At 46.0% G+C, this 24,224-nt stretch overlaps 1 protein-coding gene across 1 annotated transcript in view; it reads left to right on the plus strand.

The window, feature by feature from the left end:
- SPATA16 (spermatogenesis associated 16) overlaps positions 1 to 24,224 on the plus strand; it is a 181,169-nt gene that overhangs the window by 137,831 nt on the left and 19,114 nt on the right. The window contains exons 8-9 of the mRNA XM_063131969.1: positions 498 to 662; positions 5,553 to 5,636. Of these exons, the coding sequence (XP_062988039.1) occupies positions 498 to 662; positions 5,553 to 5,636 (249 nt within the window). The remainder of the gene's footprint in view (positions 1 to 497; positions 663 to 5,552; positions 5,637 to 24,224) is intronic.

The raw sequence follows: 24,224 nt of genomic DNA on the forward strand, positions 1-24,224 counted from the left end.
CCCCTTCTGGTGTCCTAACCTGGCACTCTGGGATTCCCGAGAAGGCCCCACCCCTTTCCTAGCCCCTTGTCAGCTTTAGGGTGACCATATGGAAAGGAGGACAAGGCTCCTGTATCTTTAACAGTTGTATTGAAAGAGGAATTTCAGCAGATGTCATATGTATCCATGCAGCAGCTGGTGAAATTCCCTCTTCATCACAACAGTTAAAGCTGCAGGAGCTATACTAGAGTGACCAGATACAAAAGAGGGCAGGGCTCCTGCAGCTTTAACTCTTGTGATGAAGAGGGAATTTCACCAGGTGCTGCATGCATACAAATGATACTTGCTGAAATTCCCTTTTCTATGCAACTGTTAAAGATACAGGAGCCCTGTCCTCCTTTCCATATGGTCACCCTATATAAGGCAATAAGCTGCAAAGTAAGCTCTCAAAGAAAATGGTGGGTGCGCCCTATCCCGTGGCTCTCATCTGACCCATTTGCTTTCCGTTCTGAGTGCAGGAGACTTTCTGTGCGTGTTCAGGCGTGATAGAGAAGCTGCAGCACGCCAGCCTGCTTGGCCGTTTGCAACGCATCAAGGAGCAGTCCCAAGTGATCAATCAAGCCATGGCTGAGCTTGCTACCATTCCCTACCTTCAAGATATCAGCCAGCAGGATGCTGAACTGGTAAGCATTCTGGGTTGTTGTTGTTTTCCAATTCTCATGTTGACTTCAGTAGTCAACCAAGGAAGCAAAGCATAACGTCATTATGATTTTCTCTTGGCACTTTAAAACAAAATAGTAGTGGTAGCTCTGAAAAACAGGACACCACGTTTTGGCAGAGCAAAAGCTGAGCAGAGAGAATCCATATAAAGCACCAAGAATCATGATTGTGTTTCAAAGGGCCACCTTCCACTCTCCAATTTAGTGTGAATGCGCTTTTGTGTTTTAATGTGTTATGAAACAATGCACATTATAAACAACGTTATTAGCATTCTATGGCATAAATTATGGCACAATACAGAGAGCAACAAAAAGCGAGCAAAATCCCCTCTCAAATCAGAGAAGGAGCTTTGTTCATTCCAATATCCATAACTGGTGCTAGCCAAAGAAGAGCAACAATTGCACTGCGTTTGAATCACACGGTAATTAAGGAAACAAATGTTAAAATCTAGGAAGAGCCCTGCTGGATCAGAATAAAGCCCATCTAGTCCAGCACACTGTTCTCAAAGGCAAAACCAGATGCTACCAGGAAGTCCACAAATCCCTCTGCTTGTGGAGGGACCATAGCTCCCTCCCCTGCTTGTGGTATAGTGGCTCATAGGTCCACCCTTAGCATCACACGGGCCGCTGAGCTGAAGGGGGCATCAAACTGAAGCTGAGGAGGGGCGCCGAGCTGAGCTGAGGAGGGGCGCCGAGCTGAGCTGAGAAGGGGTGCCGAGCTGAGCTGAATGGAGATGCCAAGCTGTGCTTAGGGAAAACACCAAGCAGTGCTGTAAAAGGAGTCTAAACCCATTGCAGCAAGGTAAAATGTTTCTTTATGTCCAGGCAGCAATAGATAAGATTGGACAGGCAGGCCAAGTAGCCCCAGTTGCAGTTTGTTGTAAGGAGAGAAGGAACAGGGAAGGCTTTTAGGACGGATTCTGTGGCAACTCCAGGCTCACCAGGAAGATCACAACACACGGGGATGGCAGCTAGCTTAGATGGCTTTAAAAGCAGGGTGGGCAAGGCAAATTAATGGAAGATGGGTCTGCCAATCGCTGTTAGTTATCATGGCTATATGGAATCTCCAGATGCAGAAGCAGCTGGCCGCTGAAGACTGGTTGCTGGGTGCAAAAGTAACAGAGGGCTGTAGCCTGTAGGAAGCCATGCTTGACCAGGTTAGATTATTAGCCCGTCTAACCCAGTATCGCCTATTCTAAGTGTTTGAAGACTCTTGTCCAAGACACCCTCAATAGACACCCTCCCTCAGTGAGTCTACCTTCTTGCTGCCATTGTCACTCATCCTCTTTGTCATCATTGTTCCCACTTGATTGCTTGAGAGGCAGTGAGCAAGTAGAGGCAATGGCATCTACTGTTCCTCCTCCTCTCCACCACCACCACCAATGTTGTCTGGCCCAGAGCAAGAGGCAGCAGACAAGCAGGATGCGAGGAGGAGGAGAAGGAGATGCAGATGCCACTGTCAGAGGGCCCCTGCTGGCTGTGGGTTCATGGCAGGTAGCCAAACATGCCCACCCTTGATGCTGATCCTGACCAGCTGCAATTTTCCAGGCTTTCAAGCAGAGACTAGTCTTCCCCTTCATCAGGTACTTGATCCCTTTTAATTGGAGATGCCAAGGTCTGAGCTGGTGACTTTCTGCTTGCAAAGCACATGCTGTTTCACCAGGGCCGGCATGAACTGCATGTGAGAATTCTCGCCCACACCTCTTCCTTGGCCTGGGATCAAGCAGAATGATAGATGTGCTTCATTGGGATTGGGTTGTTCTTCTCCTGAGTACCTCCTCCAAATTCTGGCAGAGCTTCTTTCTGCTTCCTGAGGCTCAGTCGGCCAGGTCTACTGCTCATGTCCTGCTACTGGCCTTCTCCACTACTCAGGAAGGAAGGATTCCTCCTTTAAGGCCTAGCCTCACGCCCCTTTCCCTGTGGTAACAGCCACAGAAAATTACTCCCTCATGGCACCTTGCCTGGACATCTCAGGTAGCGTTCACTCAATTGCTGGGTGGCTGGAGAATAGTGTTGAAGGACTTTTCTCTATCTAAACATGCATAGGATTGCACCCTAAATGTCCTCAGCAATCAGTGCAATGCAACTACTTGATGGGACTGTGTCTTACATATCACAGTCACTGAAAAGGAGCCAAGGACTTGATGGGACTACCCTATTTCTTAGATTCTAAGGCACACTTTTTTCCCCATATAAACATCTCTAAAAACGGGGTGCGTCTTAGAATTGCAGGTACAATTATTATTCTAGAATCAAAGCTTTTTTTTCTGTGGGTGGTACTGAAATTAGTGTGCATCTTACAATCGATGGCGTATTACAATCGAAGAAATATGGTATGTCTTACATATCACATTCACTGCAAAGGAGCCGAGTCCTTGATGGCACTTGATGGGACTGTGTCTTACATATCACATTCACTGCAAAGGAGCTGAGTCTTTGCACGGAGCTCATCTCTGATCCGGCAGCACAGCCTTTGCAGTCTGTTTTGCTCATTAGAACTTAGAGGTAAAGGTTAAAGTGATTGAGCCCAGTGCTGCCACCCAGCAACCATTGGTGACTGGGAGAAAGAGGGTAGAGCCAGCAGAAGGGGGCGTGCCCCCCAGGAGGGCCACATTTGACCCCTGGGCTTGAGGTGTCCCACCCCTGATCTAGTCTGGAACTATGTACTTGGCATCCTTCAGCCACCACATTTCCTGTACGCTCAAACCCTCGTCTGAGAGGCCTCCAGAAGCAGCTGGTTTTGCAACAAGAACTTATCCCAAGGAAGGGCGTGTTTGTTCTTCTTTCCATGACCTCGGGGGCATCAAGGGAGTCGGCAACAAAAAGATTCCCGGAAGACCCTCTGTAAATGTAACGGCCCTCCTGCCGTAAGATGCAAACCGGCGCTCAGCTTCAAATTGACGCAATGGGTAATTTTAAATGTGCATGCATCTAAATTAATTACTATATGCAAATGAGCGGTGGCTGGTGTTTCTCCTCTGGGACGGGTGGCAGCCCAAGTCATACATCACGGCTTAAGCACATGCTGTGAAAACATTACTTAAACACCCGCTCTCCCAGCTGCAAACGTCACCTTCCGGAAAACGCAGTGACCTTCTCAAGGGTAGAATTCCAGCAGATCTCTGGAGTGTTTGCAATGCTTTTGGTCTTTTCTTTATCAAACTTGGCAGCTTCAGAAGCCCAGACTGAATATTCAGCAATGACTAAGCTCATCTTTCTTAGGGCACAACGAGACGTAGTGCAGCAGGAGATCCATGATCGGAATCTCCTGCAATTTTGTTTTTACATTGATAGCAGCCACTAGTGGAGAACTGAATTAGACTGGGACTGCAGAGAACACTAGAGAAGGAAGGGAAAGCTTATCTCTTTCCAGTGTGACATTTCCCCAATTTAAAGCTGCTATTTGCTCCATGGGGGAACACATACAAGAATCTATGAATGTTTCTACATTAAGGGGAAATCCTGTTGCCTTACTGGGGCTTTGTGCTCCCTGCTTCTTTCGCACAACTGCAATGGGCTGCATTAGAATGGCAGAGAGGTGCAACCACATGATTCAAACTGAATACTTCCTCTCTAAGCATGCCCTGTTCAATTCCATTGATACAGAACCATGTAGTGGCAGAAAATCCTGCTTTTTTTTAGTACATTACCATATTATCTGTGGTTCTTTTAACAGCGAGATTTCCAGAGGATAGCGGGGGAGACATTCTGGTCATTGACAATGGAATCAGTTGCCTGGTGAGGTTGTGGGCTCTCCCACACTAGAGGCCTTCAAGAGGCAGCTGGACAACCATCTGTCAGGAATGCTTTAGAGTGGATTCCTGCATTGAGCAGGGGGTTGGACTCGATGGCCTTGTAGGCCTCTTTCAACTCTGCTATTCTATGGTTCTATGGATGCCATGTAATGGGCCTCCAAACTTCTGTGCATGCAAGAAATCATTCCTTTTATGTTTTCCCCTGCAGGGCAATCATAGCGGTGGTAGGGAACAGTGGAGGCTGGTAGCTCCAATGTCAGTGGGGTGGTGAATCTGCTCCGGGTTTCAGTCAGAAACACCTTGGCTAGCTCCTTTAGAGTTCTGACTGAAATCTGGTGCAGATTCACCACCCTACTGGGAAAGGGTCTAGCAAAGGGAAAGGGTCCAGTCTCATCACCCACCGCCACAAATGCACAGCTGCTACTTTTTTAAAAAAAATGAGAGAGATACGGCTCTCTCCTGTCCTGACTAGTTGCACCCAATCAAATTGGACGGATGCATTCTTCCCAATCAGATTGGACAGATGCTTCTTCTGTGCAGGTATAACCCTCTATCACAGAGTGCATGTTTTTAATGGTTTAATGGTTTTTATGAATCACGTCATGTGCCCCTAAGAGTCTGAAAGGAATGTCATTATTTCTATATTTATTTTAATGGGCACCATCCAGGCAGTTCCACACGCTTGCTTCCCTGTCAATATCAGTGGAAGAAATTCAAGCAGTCGCTCTCATAGTGAAATTAATGGGACATAAATGCATTTAACTTTTTTTCATATTCATGTTCTATATTTATAAAATACAATAGTTACGAACCTGCCTGTTAAAAAGGAAAAACTTCCTACACTAAAAAAAACACCACATTTTTCCGATGGAGGCTTCCTTATTGTTGGGCATTATACATCCCACAATAACACAAGGCCAATGTGGATGAGACCAAAAAAGAAAAAGAAAAAAGAAAGAAAGAAGAGATGGTGGTGCGAAAGATGAGCAATAAAATCATCAGCGTACAAATGATTTTTTAATTAGGTTTTAATCTGTGTATTTAGAGAAGTTATTTCTGTGTGAATTCCATTCCGATAATTTTTATCTTGGTGTCACAGCTGCAGTCACTAATGGCAGATGCCATGGACACCCTCGAAGGAAGGAAAAGTGATAAAGAACGTGTCTGGAATAAAATTCAAAAGGTAAAAAAAAAGGGCATTGCTGAAGACTCAGCAGATATCACAGTTGCTGGGAAGTAAAGGTCTGTCTCGGGGGGGGTCCAATTTGTTCTGAAGGTGCTGAAAACGTTGGTGACATCACTATCTGGAAGTTTGGCCATCACAAATTCGTGCCCAAACTAATCAGTTTGTTGCATTGATAAGCAATCAGCTAGCCTGTCCCCCACCCTCCCCAGCCCTTCCTGTGCAATCCACCATGGTGGAACAGAAAAGATACTGGTGAATATCTGCCCAGAACAGTACTGAGCAAGCTGCAATAGGGTCAGTGCAATATACATGTACACAAAGAGCCTGTTCAGAAGACACCTTAAACCCTGCTGGTTAAGGCTTTCGGTTAAGCAGCAGGGTTTAAGGTGTGGTGTGCGACCCTGCTCACTCACTAACTACAGTCGGACCATCTGCAGCAGGGTTAGCAGCTCTAATCATGGCTCAAAGTGTTGTGTGCAACAGCATGGCTTGTGGTTAGTGCTAACCCCCAGAGAACCACAGTTTCGCTAACCACAGAGCTTGAAGTGTCGTCTGAACAGGCCCATAGACATGCATGTGTGTGCGTGCGCACACAGACAGAGACAGAGATCAAGCGATGCAAGGAGCCAGGGCTGGATTAAGGCCAGAGCCCAATAATGGTGCCCCCTTGGCCCTCCCATTGCTTAGCCGGCAAGACATACTGGCCTTAGCTAGACCTAAGGATTATCCCAGGCAAATGGAAGGGTCGTCCCTGCCTGCTCCCGGGATCCCCTGTGTGTCATTTGGATGCACGGGGATGATCCCAGGATATAGGACTGGTCTAGCCATGGCCTAAGACTGAATAAGTGCAGAAGGTGAAATAAGACATTAAAAACTCATTTTTCTTCAAGTCCATCTCCCACACGAGAACACACAACCTTTTTTTTTTAATTCAGTTTTATGTATTTTATCGTTTATTGTTGTTCCCTGCCTCGATCAAAATGGAGAGGCGAGTAAGAAATAAATTTATTATTATTATTATTATTATTATTATTATTATTATTATTATTATTAAATATAAACTGTTTTTATTCTATTTATTTAGCACTAAATAGCAGCAAGCAGTATAAGCCAATTACTTTCTTATAACTAGGGCAACAGAAAAAAAATACAAATTTTCATCACTGTGTATGCATATATATTTTTAATAAAACTGTTATAAGGGGAGAAATGCAAATGCAAAAATTTATTGAGAATGATTTTTAATCTGGAATTCCTTAAAATTAGATGGCTACAGCTATGGTACTGGTACTCTGTGGTCCCGTCCCCCCTTCCCTTGGTGCCCTAAGCACGTGCTGATATTGCTTAAAGGTTAGTCCAGGGCTGCAAGGAGCGTTGTGAAAGTGGCTGCATTCAAGTGAGGACAAGCCTAATCCGCCCTCCCCTGGCTCATGTGTCACAGCCGCAACGAGTAGATTGGAAGCTTCCACTTCCCTTTTACATTAACCACCGTTTCGCATGGTGTCTGAACCCAAAACTGTTTAGTGGGGGAAAGTCAGTTTTGTAAACTATGGGCAGTATCCAATGCTGCTGATGCGCCAGCAGGGACCACCGCTACAAGGGAAAGCTAAGCGCTTCATAAAGCAACTGGGTATGAGCCTAAATGCTGGTTCCCGAAACAGAAAAGGTCATGAGAGCTAGTAGCAGGGAGCTCTGCTAACCTGGCCCATTCTAGAAAGCAGCATTTCAGCTCATTTCCGGGGTTGACAGTAGGAAGCAATAGACCTACGTTGCACTAGCACAAGATTGGTGCAACACAAACAGCAGAGGTGCAGTTGCAGCATTGGACACTGCCCTATGATTTGAAGTTCTTGTTGCTATTCATAATTAAGATTAACCACCCTCTCTGGCTTCAGATGACACAGTAAACTCTAGTTAGTTTAAAGTGAAAGTTAGTTTAAAGCATGGGTTCTCAACAAGGGGGGAATTTTAGGGTTCGGGGGGGGGGAATTGGGACCACTATTCAGCATAGTATGATGTCCTGTAGATTATGTCTTCCTACACATGTTATTAAAAACATCCCAGAAAAGCGTCATGTCGTCTGCAAAAGCCAGGCCTTTGCTCTCTTTTCCCTCCCTCCCTCGCAATCATAGAAGTTTCATGCTTCCCATTTAAAGGGGCAACACAAAGCATGGGAGCTGAGAATGTAAAAGGGGCCGTGCTTTGTGTTGCCCCTTTAAATGGGACTAATATAGAAAAAATAAAAGATTTTCAATATTATATGCATATTATTTGGAATGCACCTTTTGAGTTAGACTGTCTTGGGAAGGGGGGGATTATATTCTGAACAATGGTGAAAGGGGGGAATGGAGCAAAAAAGTTTGAGAACCACTGGGGGGAGTCTTGGGAGAGGCTGGGCTCCGTCTCATAATGCCAAACGACAATTTCACATTTACATCCAAACAAGCCCACTGCATAACGCAAAAGGAAAAAGATACTGTTCCTGCGTAATGTAGTGTGAATATTTTGGCTTCCCAAGCAGAACCGGAAAAAGCCTAGCTGAAGGTCCTCAAAGGAGGGCTTTTTCTTTAAAGTTTTCAAAGACTTTTTCCCCCTATCAATTTCTATATTTTACCCCAAAAATATTTTAGTTTGGATTGCAGGCGCATATTTAAAAATACAGGAGAACAGGTGGCTGCCCCCCGTGGCATGCTCTTGCGAAAAGATGTTCTTACCATACGTTATTTCAATGATCTGTACAACAGCCCTGGATCTGTGGATGTTATATTTACACTCAGCTGCATCTATTATTATTATTATTATTATTATTATTATTATTATTTATTTATTTATTTATTTATTTATATAGCACCATCAATGTACATGGTGCTGTACAGAGTAAAACAGTAAATAGCAAGACTCTGCCGCATAGGCTTACAATCTAATAAAATCCTAGTAAAACAATAAGGAGGGGAAGAGAATGCAAACAGGCACAGGGTAGGGTAAACAGGCACAGGGTAGGGTAAAACTAACAGTATAAAGTCTGCACAACATCATAATACTAGAACTGGATGTCACCCAATGAAACAGACTGGAGGTAGATTCGGACAGTCAAAAAGACGTGCTTCACGCAACGTGTAAATTGATTCACGGAGGTCACTGTGCCCGGCCTTTTGTTTAGAGCAGAGCAAGACCTTAAGAGAGAGCTGGAAATGCTAATGGGCCTTACGTCCTTGTATTCCTTAGTTTAAGGCAAAGGCACTGAGCCTCTTTCAGCCAGAGGAGAGAATTGCATTTCAGAGAAGCTCTCAGCGGGCGTATTCCAGTGGTGGGTGGGGCCAAAAGCACAGGGGGCTGGACCGCAAGCAAAAGGGGAGGGGCCAAAAATATGTGGCCATATGTGTATGGATAGGAGCGTGTCTGTGTGTGAAACTGGGTGTGTCTGGGAAAGTATGCCAGGGGGACACATACCAGCACTGGCAGTAGCCCCACTTACTGTGGGCATGCAACACCTTATGTCCATGCCCAGAGCCAATGCAGCCCTCAACACAGGGCCAGCCCTACCATTAGGCAGCGTAAGGCAGCTGCCTCAAGTGGCAGATGCTGGGAGGCAGCAGGTGTTGGAGGAGAGAGCTGTGTGCCATGCAGCCTGCCCCGCACCCCCAAAGCTAGCCTCTTACCTTCAGGTGCAGTGAAACGGGAGGGGCCGCCATCTTGTTCTTTTCCTCAGGCAGCCAAATTTCTTGGGCCTCAAGGCAGCCCATGCCCTGGGCTTCGCTGACTGGCACTGGCTCCCCAGGATTTCAGTCAGGGGTCTTTCGCAGCCTCACCTGCAGAAGCATCATGCCAGGGATTGGAGCTGTTACACCTATCACAGAGCTGTTGCCGTCCCCATTAAGAGGGGCAGTGAAGGAGGACGTGGGAGGCAACACAGTCCTCCCATTCACCACAACCATCCATCATGCTGCCGATGCATGTGTCCATGCTGCCAAGGGGGCGGAGAAGGGAAAAAGCTGGCTCCAGTGAACCCTGTAGAAATCCTCTGCAGGCATATTCTGGGGCCGCAGGCTTAGATCAGCCCCAGAGGGTCATTCAATATTAAAGCCAACATTTCTCTTTTTAATCAAGTAAAACTAAGATGTCTTGAGTTCATTAGAACACATAACCGTTGGGTAAGTGTAAAGCAGGGGTACAGGAACTCAGGACCAGAGGCCAAATCCAGCCCTGTGGAAGTCCCAATCCAACTCTCTGAAATTCCCCAGGAGACCACGCCCCCTGCTCATTGCCCCACCTCCTTCCCCTCAACCACTGATCATTTGGTGGCTTCCTTCCTTTTGTGCCGTTTTCTCCTGCTCCGAAGGCTTCATTAATGGCAGTGAGAGCTTTATAATACGCTGGTATTTGGGGTTTTGTGGCCTTGCCCGTTTTGCCTTCAGCCCCACCTATCACTGGAATGGGGCCCCCGAGAGCTTCTTCGAAATGGAAGAAGAGGCCCTGCAGCCCTGGTACCAAGGGATCCAACCACGTTTAGAACGGGTATTCGCCAGTGGACGTCCTTAGTTTATACTAGCCTTCGCCAACCTGGCGCCTTCCAGATGTGTTGGACTGCAACTCCCAGCATCCATGTAGCCATGCTATCTGGGAATGATGGGGGTTGTAGTAGCCCAGCACATCTGGAAGGCCCCAAGTAGGACCTGGTTTAAAATGTAGTTCTGGGAGTGCACCTCTGTCTATCTGACAGAGCAAATAAAATAACCGTGCCTTGTTTTGTTGACTGATGACTCACGATGCCTGTACGGGATGCCTCCCTGTGCAAATAATTTATTTGTTATTGCTATTTGTCCTGAGAGCACACCAAGAAACAAACAGTGCCCCCTTTTGCTGCGTGTTTCATCTCGAGAGATAAATAATGCAAACACAAAAACAATTCCCAGGCTTGCTGCTGTTTGATCTCCCATTTGCCTACAGAGTCCTTGGGAGAACTTCCTTTAGAAATAATAAGCACAATATGTTCTGTGCTATTAATGTAATCAACAGCATCAGAGTAAACACAAATTAACTAGAGCTAGGGATATGCGAAGCAGCAAAATTCAGCATCACCGAAGTTCTCCGAATCCCATCTCGAAACCCGTTCTTATGCGAGTCCATATTAGTTTGCAAGCTTTGGCTGGGGGTTTCTTTTTGTGTGAAGATCTGTGCATATTTCTGAGTATATTTGTCCGATGTATGCATCAATTCTGAGCATACGTTCTTCTCCCCAGGGCTGGTCCTACAATTAAGCACCTCAGATAGTGTGGAATGGGAAGAGCAGTGAATTGCACCGCTCTCCCCACCCAAAGGGACCACCATCAACCAGCCAGCCACCCTTCTCCTTCCTTCTATGTCACTTCAGATGCCCATCTGCCTCCTTAATCGCTGGCCGGCTGGCCAGTTCTACCTTCTTCCCCAGCCGTCCAGACCTCCTGGCAAAGTCGGCCAAAATATATCAGAGATCCTGGCCATTCCTGCAGCCGGGACCCTCACATTATTTGGGCCAACTCTCCTCCAGGAGGCTCTGTAGCTGAGGGATTGGGGAGGAAGAGCCACTGCCTCTGGGGCCCACCCCCCCTGCTTCCCTGCTCGCTGGCCAACCGCTTCTACCAGTTGCAGAGAGCTCCTGAGAGAGCTTGCCAAACTACCATGCAAAATCCTGACCACAGGGGTGGCCAGGACCTTTTGTGACTCTGCAGGAGGCCCCCGCGGCTGGGAAAGAAGGTAGAAGCCGCTGGTCAAGAGGCAGGCCGGTGAACAGGGAGGCAAGCAGAGGTGCCAGCGGTGGCATAGGAGAAAGGAATGGAGAGAGGAGAGGAAGAGCTGCCACCACCTCTTGCAGCGCCCACCCGCTTCCATACTTGCCAGCCAGTTGGCTCACTGCCCACTTCTGTCTCCTTCCCCAGCCACAGGGGCCTCCTGGTAGAGTCAGCCAAAGTATCCTGAGCAGTCCCGGGAGGCTCCTATAGCTGGTGAGGAGGGCGGGAAGAAAGGTAGAGGACCCACTGCTACCACCATCCCCCAGAAGAAACAGGGTAGCAGTTACCAGCGCCAGGGGCAGCACCGCCTCCTCACTTGAAGCAGCAGGATACTCTCGGCCAGGCCTGCTTGTCCCATCGATTAAAGTGGATTTATTCTCCCCGCACCAGAAACTCAGTGAATTTTAAAAAGTTATCCCGTTAAGGAGAATGCTAGATCACATCTCTTCACCCTAATACTTGCTCTCTATTTGCAGAATTTGGGGCATAGGGGCGGGTGAAGGATGAGCATTCAAGCACGTTGCTTCCCAAGTGTTTGTTTTTCCCCTGCACTTTTAATTTGGCTCAAACGCATCTCAGTCGGTCAAATGGACCCAGTGGACTCTGACATCCCATGCGTGAGCAAGCCTGCAGCTCTCTGCCACCTGTTCCCCCCACCCCCCAAAAAATTCCCACAATCACAACGCCAGGTTTGCTTCTTTTGTCTTTATTGCTACCGAATTAATTTACACATGTTGGAGAAAATAACCACAATTTAAGCCTGTGCAATTAGTGTTAAATGAAGAGTGCTGATACTGCCGTCCCCGGTACTGAAGTCTGGCTCTTGCAAAAGAAGCAGCTGTTGTGCTTAATGAAAAACATTCAGCTTTTTCCTTTGAAGCAGCAGAATATGGGCTGCGGTGCCTATTTTCCAAACAGCTAGAAAGGGGGCGGACAGCGTTCCGGCTACAGTACATATACCACTTTTTTTTTTTTTTTTTTTAAAGGGATTTGTATTCCAAGGCAACCAGATTTAGCCACATGTAGAGAAATGTAGCAAACTTGGGGACAAAAGGGGTCTCTAAAAACTTTTTTTGTGTGCAAATGGATTTTCAAAATAGATATATTTGGCATCTTTTTTTTTTCTTTTTAAGGCATCAGGAGGGAAAGAAAAAGATGATCATTTGGGGTTGCTAATATGTTGTTTTGGCCACAAGCAGGTCTGTCCAGTTCACTGGCTGTTATGCATCTTTGGCCTTGCTTGGCTGGGCATGCCAGATGCCTCATTACCCCGCCCCAGTGGGACTGCCCTGGCCCTAGCCCTGCTCCCATTCCTGCCTCTGGAAACCTGTGACTCATTTTCCTAGAAGAGGTGAAGGACATAAATCCTCCAGGGCCAGCCCTACCATTAGGCGTCTGTCTCCCACAGCTGATCTGGGATGTCATGTAAGGCCAAAAAATCCTAAGTTACAGCACAATCCTATGCACATCTACTCAGAAGATATGCATAGGATTCAATGGGACTTACTCCTAGGTATGTGTGTATAGGGTTGCAACTTATGATTGTATCTTTACACCCAGGAAGTGCCAAAATAACTTGGCCAGCATTGAGTGCTATGCAGCTTAACTTGGTTGTGTCCTACATTTGGTGCCTCAGGCACCAAAATATCTCAGGCGGCCCTGATCTGTGTTTCCTGTACCATTTATTCTCCACCCCACCTTCCTGACCAGTAAATACATTGCCTAAAAGGCTACAGCAGACATGGGGAATCTTCAAGCCGCAGTCCAGGTGCAGTCTGTCAGGCTTCCTCATTAAGTCCTCTAGCTTTTTTCTGAGGCCCTGCCCATTTCCCAGCAGCTGATCAGAAAGAAGACCTGTTCCCTGCTGAGCACTGAAAAAGACTCCCTTTCTCAGTGCTTAGCAAGGAAAAACTCTTCTCTCTGGTCAGCTAGACCCGCGTTTCCCAACCTGGTGTCTTCCAGATGTTTTGGATTACAACTCCTGTCAGCACCAGCCAGCATGTCATCTCAAACCTGGAGGGTACCAGGTTGCGAGAGACTGAGTTACAGCATACTTAATCTGCATCCACAGTAAGGAGATAAAGCAAGACAGAGGCCACAAAAGGAAGTCCAGTTCTGGGCACCACACTTCAAGAAGGATGCAGACAAGCTGGAGCGTGTTCAGAGGAGGGCAACCAGGATGATCAGGGGTCTGGAAACAAAGCCCTATGAGGAGAGACTGAAACAACTGGGCATGTTTAGCCTGGAGAAGAGAAGATTGAGGGGAGACATGAGAGCACACTTCAAATACTTAAAAGGTTGTCACAGAGAGGAGGGTTAGGATCTCTTCTCGATCCTCCCAGAGCGCAGGACACGGAATAATGGGCTCAAGTGACAGGAAGCCAGATTCCAGCTGGACATCAGGAAAACCTTCCTGACTGTTAGAGCAGTATGACAATGGAACCAGTTAACTAGGGAAGTGGTGGGCTCTCCCACGCTAGAGGCATTCAAGAGGCAGCTGGACAGCCACCTGTCAGGTATGCTTTAGGGTGGATTCCTGCATTGAGCAGGGGGTTGGACTCGATGGCCTTATAGGCCACTTCCAACTCTACTATTCTATGATTATATGGTGAGGGACTGTGGGAGTTGCATTCCAAAATATTGGGAGGGCTCTAGTTTGCTTTAACTAGGGTCCTAGATCCAGGGAACGCCCATGGTTCCCATTTTGGTGGGATGGAGATTCCATTCTAGGTTTCAGTTACAACCAGCCAGAAATCTAAAGCTGATATCCAAGGTGCTGGATCTATTATGGGAATAGGGTCCAGTACTTTGGATAGCTCCTTTAGACTTCTGGCTGGTTGTATCTAAAACCCAGAACGGTATCTCTGCCCCACCGGAATTTGAGCCACCACCCTCTCCTTCCTAGAGCACAACCCACCCTGCTGTTTTATAACCTGCGTGGAAAGTAGGGGTGTGCACGAACCCCCCGATCCGCTTCTCTTCCAGATCCGCAATTTGCGGATCGGGCCGCTTCGCTCCGCCCCGCTCCGCCTATAGTCCGCTCCGCTCTGCTGCAGAGCTCCGGATCCGGATCGGAGCTCCGCTTTTCCCCCCCATAGGCTTGCATTGAAATCCAAAAAAGTCTACAACGTTTTTTCTGTTAAAGTTAGAAACCTCAAGTTTAGCACCATGACACCTCATGGGCATATACACATGCATGCCAATCCTCAAGTCAATCCAAGTGTCCCCTGATTTTTGGTGAATTTATGAAAATTGGACACCCCATTTTCAGACATTGACTGTTACCCGACATTTTGACAGATAAAAAAATTTGAAGTGGGCACCCTCACAGATGCCCTCTAGATCCACATTCATGCCAAGTTTCAAGCAAATCCCATCATCCCCTGATTTTAGAGGCTTTAACCTCTAACGCACCACCCATAACCCCAATTCACACTCCTTTCGATATCTCCGTCAATTTTCACGTTAGAAACCTCAAACTCGACACCATGATACACATGCATGGATACACATGCATGCTAAGCCTCAAGCAAATCCCATCATCCCCTGATTTTTGGCGGGGCTTTAACCTTTTAACTCACCCCAAATCAAGTCCCATGCTAGATCTACGTCAATTTTCATGTTAGAAACCTCAAGTTTGGCACCATGACACCTCATGGACGTATACACATGCATGGACTCAATCCAATCCAAGCCTCTCCTGAGTTTGGGGGAAATTTTGAAAATCGGACACCCCAGTATCTCAGGGATTTAAAGCTGCAGACAGCTCAATGGGGCCATTTCAAAGGAAATCCCAACATGCCATGAATTGGGGAGTAGAGATAAACCTATATGAATCTTCTTCCACACTTGAAAAATTGATTTGGAACTTCCAAAAGTCTAAGTGAGCGCAGGAAGGACTTATCCCCTGAGTCAAAGCAAGACGCACACAAACCATCCCTGCGAGGCGGGCAGGGGAGGAGGGAGGGAAGGCAGGCAGGCAGCAGACATTTCTGGGGGCATAAGGAAGTGAGCCAAGGATAGTTTCAAAGCCAGTAATGCAAACCATCCCTGTGAGGTGGGAGCAGCACAGAGAGATGCCTTTTCTTTTGCATCCCATAACTAGGAGGCTAGGAGGATAAGAGTAAAGCTTTGTGATCCTTGCTTCAGAGTTGATTGACTGCACTGTGATCATAGCCATTACTAAACAACAAAATAATAATGTTAATAGCAGTACTAATTAATATTAATAGCAACAATAACAACAACAACAATAAGGAGTTGAACCACAATGAAAGCCTGCCTGACTTCACTGAAGAGGAAAAGCCAGGAGAGCTTGGGCTATGGGGTGTAAATATAAAATGGAATAAATAAATAAATAAATAAATAAATAAATAAATAAATAAAGGAGGGGTGGAATTAAAAGCAGCAGTGTTGCTGAATAAACAACAGGAAGATTTTTTTAAAAAAGGCTATATCTGTCTTTTACCAGTAAGAGGGAAGTGGACGTGCCCAGGGGGAGGGGGAACTGTGCCAATTTGACTGGCCCTGTCTAGGGACCATTCTTTAAGAAGCAAACTAACACTTCAACTCATGATAGGCATAGCTTGCTTCTCCACTGGTTAACCTTTGGAGGGCTCTGATGACCCTCCAGGGCAGGACACAGTGTGTGTGCACTGGGCACGTCCACATGCCCTAGGAGACCTCATCCCCTTGCACCACATCTATTCAGTTGTTCACCAAGGTTAGGGTGGGTAGCAGTGCTGTGTTTCCTATCTGTTATTTATTTGCTTAGTATATGATTTCAGGTTGTGTTTGTGCATTTGGTGGGGCTACTGTTTTAAAAAACACTGGGAAAAGTCTGTTCAGACTAAGAAAGAGAAGTTTCCCAGTATCCCAAGTTACCAGTATCCCGTCTTGCCTATCCCCTCCTCCAACTTTGGGATCATGTGATCATAACTCTGCCTCTCAGCACTTCAAAAAGGTACCTCTCCTGGGTTTTTTACCCGATTTTTCCAAAAATTATAGCACGCGAACCGCACCACGCAGAGAGCTGAGAGTAGGCTCAAAATGACCCCCAGCCACGACTCTCTAAGCACAAGTTCAGAAAGATAGCTTAAAAAACAACACAGTTATCCCCTATTCTTTTCCGCAATGCAATCCTATGGGCGAAATTTTCCAAAATGGCGATCGGAGCACTCCGCGAAAAGAGAAGCACTCCGCCTATGGCCGCTTCTCTTCGCCGTGCTTCTAAGGGTCCGCGGTCCGCTTCTACTCCACCTCTGGGCAAGGCAGAGCAGGCCAATTCGCTTCTGATTCTCTGATTCTAATCGGAGCGGAGCACACCTCTAGTGGAAAGGAATGGGATTTCTGCAACGCCACTGCCTGATTCCTATTCTGCACCATACTTAATAGCCTTGCCCTGGAAGAAAGTGGAACACGTCCTCTTTATTTCTGGAATGTGAACCATATGCGGAAATTGACCAGGGGGAAAAAAGGATACATTTGGGGATGATTGTATTAAGCCTGCTTGAGTGGAGAATGTAGCTGTTGACCTCTGTTTCGGATGATTAACAGAAACAAAGAGATCTAGCAAAAGACATCATTAAAGAGCAAGAGAGCAAGGAAGCCAGGATCCTTATAGGCCCCTTCCAACTCTACTATTCTATGATTCTAAGTGGGGACGTAGATTGGATACTTGATGAAAGAGGAGCCAATTCTGTTAGGTTTGTTACAAAAGAGACAGAAATTGTACATAGACACGTTGGGCCACTACCGGGGTGTGGGGGGGGGGGAACCCAATAGCCTCAGTAAATAGCTTTATTAGGATCAACCAAATGTCATGTAGTAGCAAGCTTTCATGTTTGTTTGTTTGTTTTGTTAAGCAAAACAGGAAAAGCAGGTTGGAGATTTGCGGGGGGGGGAGAGAATGCTGGGTGTGATGGAAAAGCCCTGAAGTCTGCAAAAGAGACCATCGTATTGGGTTGGAGACAGAACAAGATATATATGAATATGGCAGTGTAAGAAAACAGTGTAAGAAAATAGGGCATGCATCCTTTGATGAGTAATTATTTGCATCCTTGTTTAAAATCTGGCAAAGTTCAGGCAGAAGTCGAAATTGGTTTGACATTCCAAAAAGCTAAATGAGGCCCCAGTGGTGAGCAACATATGGCACAGCCAAACTATGGTTGCCTATTGGGTCCAAAGTCATTAAGGGGATCAAAACATACTTAGCCATGGGGCTCTCCTGCTCCAACAGAACTGAAGCCAAAAGAAAAGGTGGAGGGGAGGATGTAGAAATGTGAAACAGCATTGCAAAGAGGAGCATCTTTAAAAGAAAGGTGGGAAAGCACACATTATTTTTTAGGTGTGTTTTTTTTTAACTTCTGTTTTCCTTTTAAGCTGGAAAACAAGTGAGTAGAAAAATGCTTGATTTTTGCAAGTGAAAATGGTGCTGTAGCTAAGAGTTTAGGACTCCTGCAGATTTTGATTGGTTTTGCTCACTTGCTGCATTTTCTGAATTCCTGGAGCCAGGTCTTTCCACGTATCCATGGGCCTCAACTGAAAGCAGTGAAGGGAAATTGAATCTGACCAGATGTTAATTGTCTGCCACCTCCATATGTAGGTTACTGCTCACTGGACAAAGGTGCTAAATAGCTGGCCAGTACTGGCACATCCTAACCTTGAAAACAATGAGGGTGTCTGTGTGTATGTTTAATAGGGAAAGCAACTGGCCACTTATACATCGCCAAAAAAGAGGAAACGCATCACCAAAAGAAAGGACCTTCAGCCAATTTACACCAGGGGTTAATATAAGCCAGTGAACATTTGAGGTTTACCCCAAAACATATTTCCCATATCAAGAAAACTAGAGGCTGGGAAATGATAAATAAGAGATTGCCTCTGAGCATGGCCAGAGTGTATTTTTCCCCTCACAACTGAGTAAACGCAACTATCTCATGCAATTCTTGAATTTATGGGGGGGGGGGGTTCCCAGACAGAGGCCAAGACTTCCAGGAATTATTGTTATTTCTACAGCTGCACTTGTCTCGGAAGAATTTCCAGTTTCATAAATTGGAAAAGCAAAGCCAACACCTGTGAACCACCCAGAGAGCTTCGGCTGTGGGGCGGTATATAAATGCAATAAATAAATAAACACCTCTTAGAGCATTAAAAGAACAGACGCGGCAGGCATCAAAGTAAACACACATGGTAGAAAGCTATGCCGAGAGATGGGACTATGAAGGATTAAAATGAGCGCAACGGGGCAACCGTATCTGTGGGGAAATATGTGGGGTTTTCGAGGTGGCAGCCCGTTGCTTTCTCTATGCCTGACTTTTTGAACTGCCAGGGACTATTTATGTATTTATTTAATTACATTTATATACTGCCCCATAGCTGAAGCTCTCTGGGCGGTTTACAAAAGTTAAAAACAATGAACATTAAAACAGATATACAAAATTTAAAACCACTAAAAGTATAAAAACAACAATATCCATTTAAAACAACTATTCTTGGGTCAGTTATAAAATCAGCATATCAACTGTTGCTGTTGCTTCCTGGGGGGGATCTACACTACTGCTTTAAAGCGCTTTAAAGCGCTTTATAACAGTTTTGACAACTGTTGGGGCCCAGGACACACTGCATATACAGGTTTCAAAACGTTTTCAAAGTGCTTTAAAGCGCTTTAAAAGCAGTAGTGTAGATTCCCCCCCCCCCCCCGGTTAGTACTGCCTTGTAAATGGAAATCAAACCGCAGGACAGGACTAAAGATAACTCCCTTCCGAAAGGAAGCTAGAGAGATCCACGGAAGGGAAGAATATTGTTATTGATCACACGGCTCGTTGAAGCCACGTGCGTGCCACTCTTCTTGGGGTGCGTTGGGGTGGGGGGGAATTACTCTGGTTACAGTCCTAAAGTTGGGAGCGCTGAACCTCAGGGTTGTGGGCCAAATTCAGCCCACCCGCGGATCAAATCTGGCTTACATGCAAACCAAATCCGCCCCTCCAGGCTTCCCTTGCCTTGATGGCTTGTCTCCCTTCTCCTGGCCCCTTCACCCCTGCCTGCCTGCCGGTTGTTTAGTGGTTTCCTGGGTTTTGCACAAGGTTTTCTTTTCCCATTCTAGAAGGCTGAAATGCCTCCCCTAAGGCTTATTTACTGCTAGTAATGTATTTGATTTATTTCCTGCCTTTCTGCCCCCAAACAGCACTCAAAGCATGTAAGAGTAAGCTTAAATATGCTGGTATTTTTAGTATTTTCGGCACCACCCCTTTTGCCTTGGGTACCACCCACCACTATAACATGGTACGAGAGCTTCTCCAGTATTGAATTCAGCAGTAGCTCATTGCCTCTGCTGTAAAGCCGTTTTCTCCAGAGAAGCCCCACTGACCTTACACTTTTTTTCTCCTTTCGACTAAAGCCATACAAGACTGTGCAGCCTGATCCTGCCCCTTGCTGCATCCTTCCTTCCCCCTGATAGGTGCCGTTCTGTAGATGGGAGTTCCTTGAGGAACCTCTTTCTCCCTCAGCAGCCCTTCCATGAGCAGATAACTGTGCTCACAAGAGGGTTGTACACCTCCTAGGACCAGCCCAACCATTAGAGAGAGAGAGAGAGAGAGAGAGAAAGGGAGCCAGCTCAGGTGGCAGAAAGCAGCAGAAGGTGTTACAAGGACGGAGCTGGCCTACCTGAACCTCTAACCTTCTGCCCTGAAATGAGGTGGAGGATCCTAGCCATGCACCCATATTGAAGTAAAATTCATCTATCAGCCCACTTAGCTTCTATACATGGAATGAGAGGATGCTATCTTGTCTTTCCCCTAAGGAAGCAAAATGTCCCAGGCTGGCCCAGCCCCTAACAGAGTACAAAGCGGTGCTGCTAAGTTGGGGATGGGGGGTCAGGCAAGTTGCTTTCCCCACACACGCACAGCCTTACTGCGCTGCCAAACCTCCCTTTTATTTATTTTTACCAGGAGACGTTCCTGCGGCTCCTCCTCCTCCTGTTTTACACTCACTGGTAAAAGGAAGCACCGCAACAGCCAGCCAGTCGATGTTGTAGACCAGGAGTGGTGGAGAGCTACCGCGGCAGGAGGCCCTGCCACAGCCTGTCCGAGGGTTGTTTGAGAGCCCTCCCCAGACTAGGGGGAGCTGGGCCTTCGCTTTGTGGTCCAGCCCTAATGGCACCACTGAGTGTACATACAAGCCGGAAAAGATCCAGCCCTGCTAATGGCGGGAAAAAGAATATTCTACTACTTCCCTGTACTATTACAATTTTCTCAAGCATAAGCATTTGGCCACAGGACGGCTTTTCTTAGGACTTGATAATGCAAACAAAGATAACTGCTGTAGGGAAAGTTGCATTTCAGGACGGCATGACCTCCAGCGCCTGCTGGGATACTATTAAATACACTTTGTACTGATAACGTTAGAGTGGAAGAAGTTTATCTAGACCAATCCCCATTTTGCTCTACTAAAAGGCTATACTAGAAGCGTTAACATGCTGTTTGCTCGTCCACATCAATTTAATGTTAATTTCATGCGGTAATTGCAAACTCAAGTGGCAAATTTGCTTTGGATATTAACCCCCCCCCCTTAGAAATTACCTCCTGCACTTCCCACTATGATTTCTTCCCCCACTCCAACCCACCCTGCCCCACACAGCCCCAACTGCAAAAGAAGTAAGGGGGAGAACTGCAACCTGTAGCCCTTGCAATCCTTTCATGGGTGGAGGAGGACTAAGTCTTCTAAGCCACCGAAAGGACTGGAGTGTAGGGTGGCCACTTACGCATTAGGGACGTATGAGAAATTCATTTTCGTTCACTTTTTATCAGGATTTACCCAGCTTGCCACTTCTGGGCTCAATCCAGATCCGTACACCATCTGTGGTCAAAGTCTGTACATTTCCAAGCTTGCGGTGTGATTCGAAGACTCCCAAAAATGCAATCAATAGCATGCGTACATTTGAAAAACGTTCATCAAAAAATGCGTACCTCTGAAAAATGCACACAAATACACTTTAATCAACGAGAGACGAATGCATACATTTCAAAGATTCACCCAACTGATGTGTACATTTGGGAAAAGATGTATGGGGTGGGAGTGGAGAGCTCACAATCTGAAACTGACTTGATCCAGAACAAGCTTCGAGAAGGAATTTGGAGAAATTTGGCAAGCCTTAGTTTTGCTGATTCGTGCATCTCTATCCATCACACACACACACCCAAAAAAAGGCCAAGGACACGATACAGATTTAGATAAAAATTTTCATACGCTTACTTATATGTGTAGATGCAAATTTAAAAAGAACATAATTTAAATAGAACCATAGAATAGTTGAGTTGAAAGGGGCCTATAAGGACATCAAGTCCAACCCCCTGCTCAATACAGGAATCAATATATCTCATTATAATGGGGAAGGCTGTGACCTGGTGACCTATGTGGCTACTCAGTTCATTGTCCAAATACTAACTGTTGATGCACAACTCCCTTCTTAGGGTTCTTTATCTTTAAACCACCCTTGGGACTATACAGCCCTTAAACAGAGGACACCTTCAAACAGAGGACTGTCCTCTATAAAGAAGGACACCTGGCCACCCTAAGCGGTGTTCACTGTAGGCTGTTCAGGGTTGAGCGGGGATGATTTTGTGTATTGCTGGTGAACGCTATTTGAATTGTATTTTTATAGTGTTCATTTTCATTTGCATTATTGTGTTGATTATAGTTTATATTGATTTGGGGTTTTTATATTGATTATGGATTTCTGTATTTGTGTGTGCAAATTGCTTCGAGATTGCTTTTTGTAGTAGTAAGTGATACATGCTTGTTGTTGTTGTAATACCTAATGACAAAAATGTTTTAGGAAAGGAAGAGGAAAAGATACACCACTGGCCATGGAAGTTAAAGAACTATGGTAACAGGAAAAGGTCACAATTATTCTGTTAGTCACATCAGTCACCAGCATCACATCAAAAAATTATACAGAAAACCTTCAGAAACTGGGCCTACCAACATACACCCACACCCTGCCCTCTTTTGTATCTGGTCATGCTAGGCAGGGCTCCCGCAGCTTTAACGATTGTGATGAAGAGGGAATTTCATCAGGTCCTGCATGCACTCAAATGTCACCTGCTGAAATTCCCTTTTCTATGCAACCGTTAAAGATACAAGAGCCCTGTCCTCCTTTTCATATGGTCACCCTATGCGGCAGGGGGTGACAACTAGAGCTCAGAGGAAGCACATCGCAAGAGGCCGGAACAACCCACATTCGGCTTCAGCTACTGGACAGTACAGAAATGTAACAAATGAAATGAACAACAGATTTGGGGCCTGCGGCTAGCTGAGCATGGTCAGCCAACCTAGTAGGGTGGCCAGACATCCTCTTTTACAAACAACAGTCCTCTGTTTGAAAAGCTGCCACAGGATTGTCCCCTATCTGAAGGGCTGTCATGTCCAATTCCAGTTTAAAGATAAAATAACCGTAAGAATTGTTGATCATCAATAGTAAGCACCTGAACAACAGATTAAATAGGCAGGCACACAAATCACCTGGTATGGTGAGATGTACTGTATTTAAATTTATAATATTTTTAATATTTATGATATTAATAATATTTATGATATTTATAATATTTAATAATTATTATTTCTAAATTTGCATCTATACCTATAAATCAGCAGATGCAAATTTCATGCAAATTGTTGCTCTCTTTTGTCCTCTTTTTTTAGTGATCCATTTCCTCTGTTTTGGCGATTCATAAGAGGCACCCTACAGTCTAGGTCCCCCATGGCAGCCACCAGGAAGCTTGGGTGAAGCTGCAGGACAGCCAAGAGCAGGCTGTTGGCTGTTACCTCACTTACCCACCCACCCTGCCCCAGTGGCAAATGTTCAACCATTGGCCCACCAGAGTGGGAAATTGGCAATATCCAGAGGATCAGTTTCACTACCTGCCATTTTTTAAAAACACACACACAAAAAAACTATATTTCCAAGGGGTCTCCACAGTTGGTAGTCATCTTTCCATCCCAAAATGTTTCACCTTCCATGGAAGAGGAAGACACAACAATGACAAACATACAGGGCTGTTCTACATGAGGCTTTTATCCCACCACTTTACTGAGGCTTCTGTTTCCAGATTCTTTGTAGGATTGGCTCCTTTACATGGGTTTTTTTTTTTTTTCTGGGAGGGTTTCGTTCTCTTCCTTTCCTTACGTTCCATTACACAAGCACTAGGTGGCACTGTGGTATGGCAGAATTGCGCAAATATACTAGGCTTTATCCCACCATTCCCAATAATACCAGACTTGATCTGGATGATCAGAGGTCTAGAAACAAAGCCCTATGAAGAGAGACTGAAAGAACTGGGCATGTTTAGCCTGGAGAGGAGAGGATTGAGGGGAGACATGATAGCACTCTTCAAATACTTAAAAGGTTGTCACACAGAGGAGGGCCAGGATCTCTTCTTGATCCTCCCAGAGTGCAGGACACGGAATAACGGGCTCAAGTTAAAGGAAGCCAGATTCCGGCTGGACATCAGGAAAAACTTCCTGACTGTTAGAGCAGTGCGACAATGGAATCAGCTACCTAGGGAGGTTGTGGGCTCTCCCACACTAGAGGCATTCAAGAGGCAGCTGGACAACCATCTGTCAGGGATGCTTTAGGGTGGATTCCTGCATTGAGCAGGGGGTTGGACTCGATGGCCTTGTAGGCCCCTTCCAACTCTGCTATTCTATGATTCTATGATTCTATGACTTCATTCAATGGAAAAAGAAACACACTAAAATGGTTGCAAAGCACAGAAGAGGCCCAGGAGGATGACAATGTCATGTAAAAGACCTGCAAACT

Source organism: Elgaria multicarinata, chromosome 8 (assembly GCF_023053635.1).
Source record: "Elgaria multicarinata webbii isolate HBS135686 ecotype San Diego chromosome 8, rElgMul1.1.pri, whole genome shotgun sequence".
Classification (NCBI taxonomy): Eukaryota; Metazoa; Chordata; class Lepidosauria; order Squamata; family Anguidae; genus Elgaria; species Elgaria multicarinata.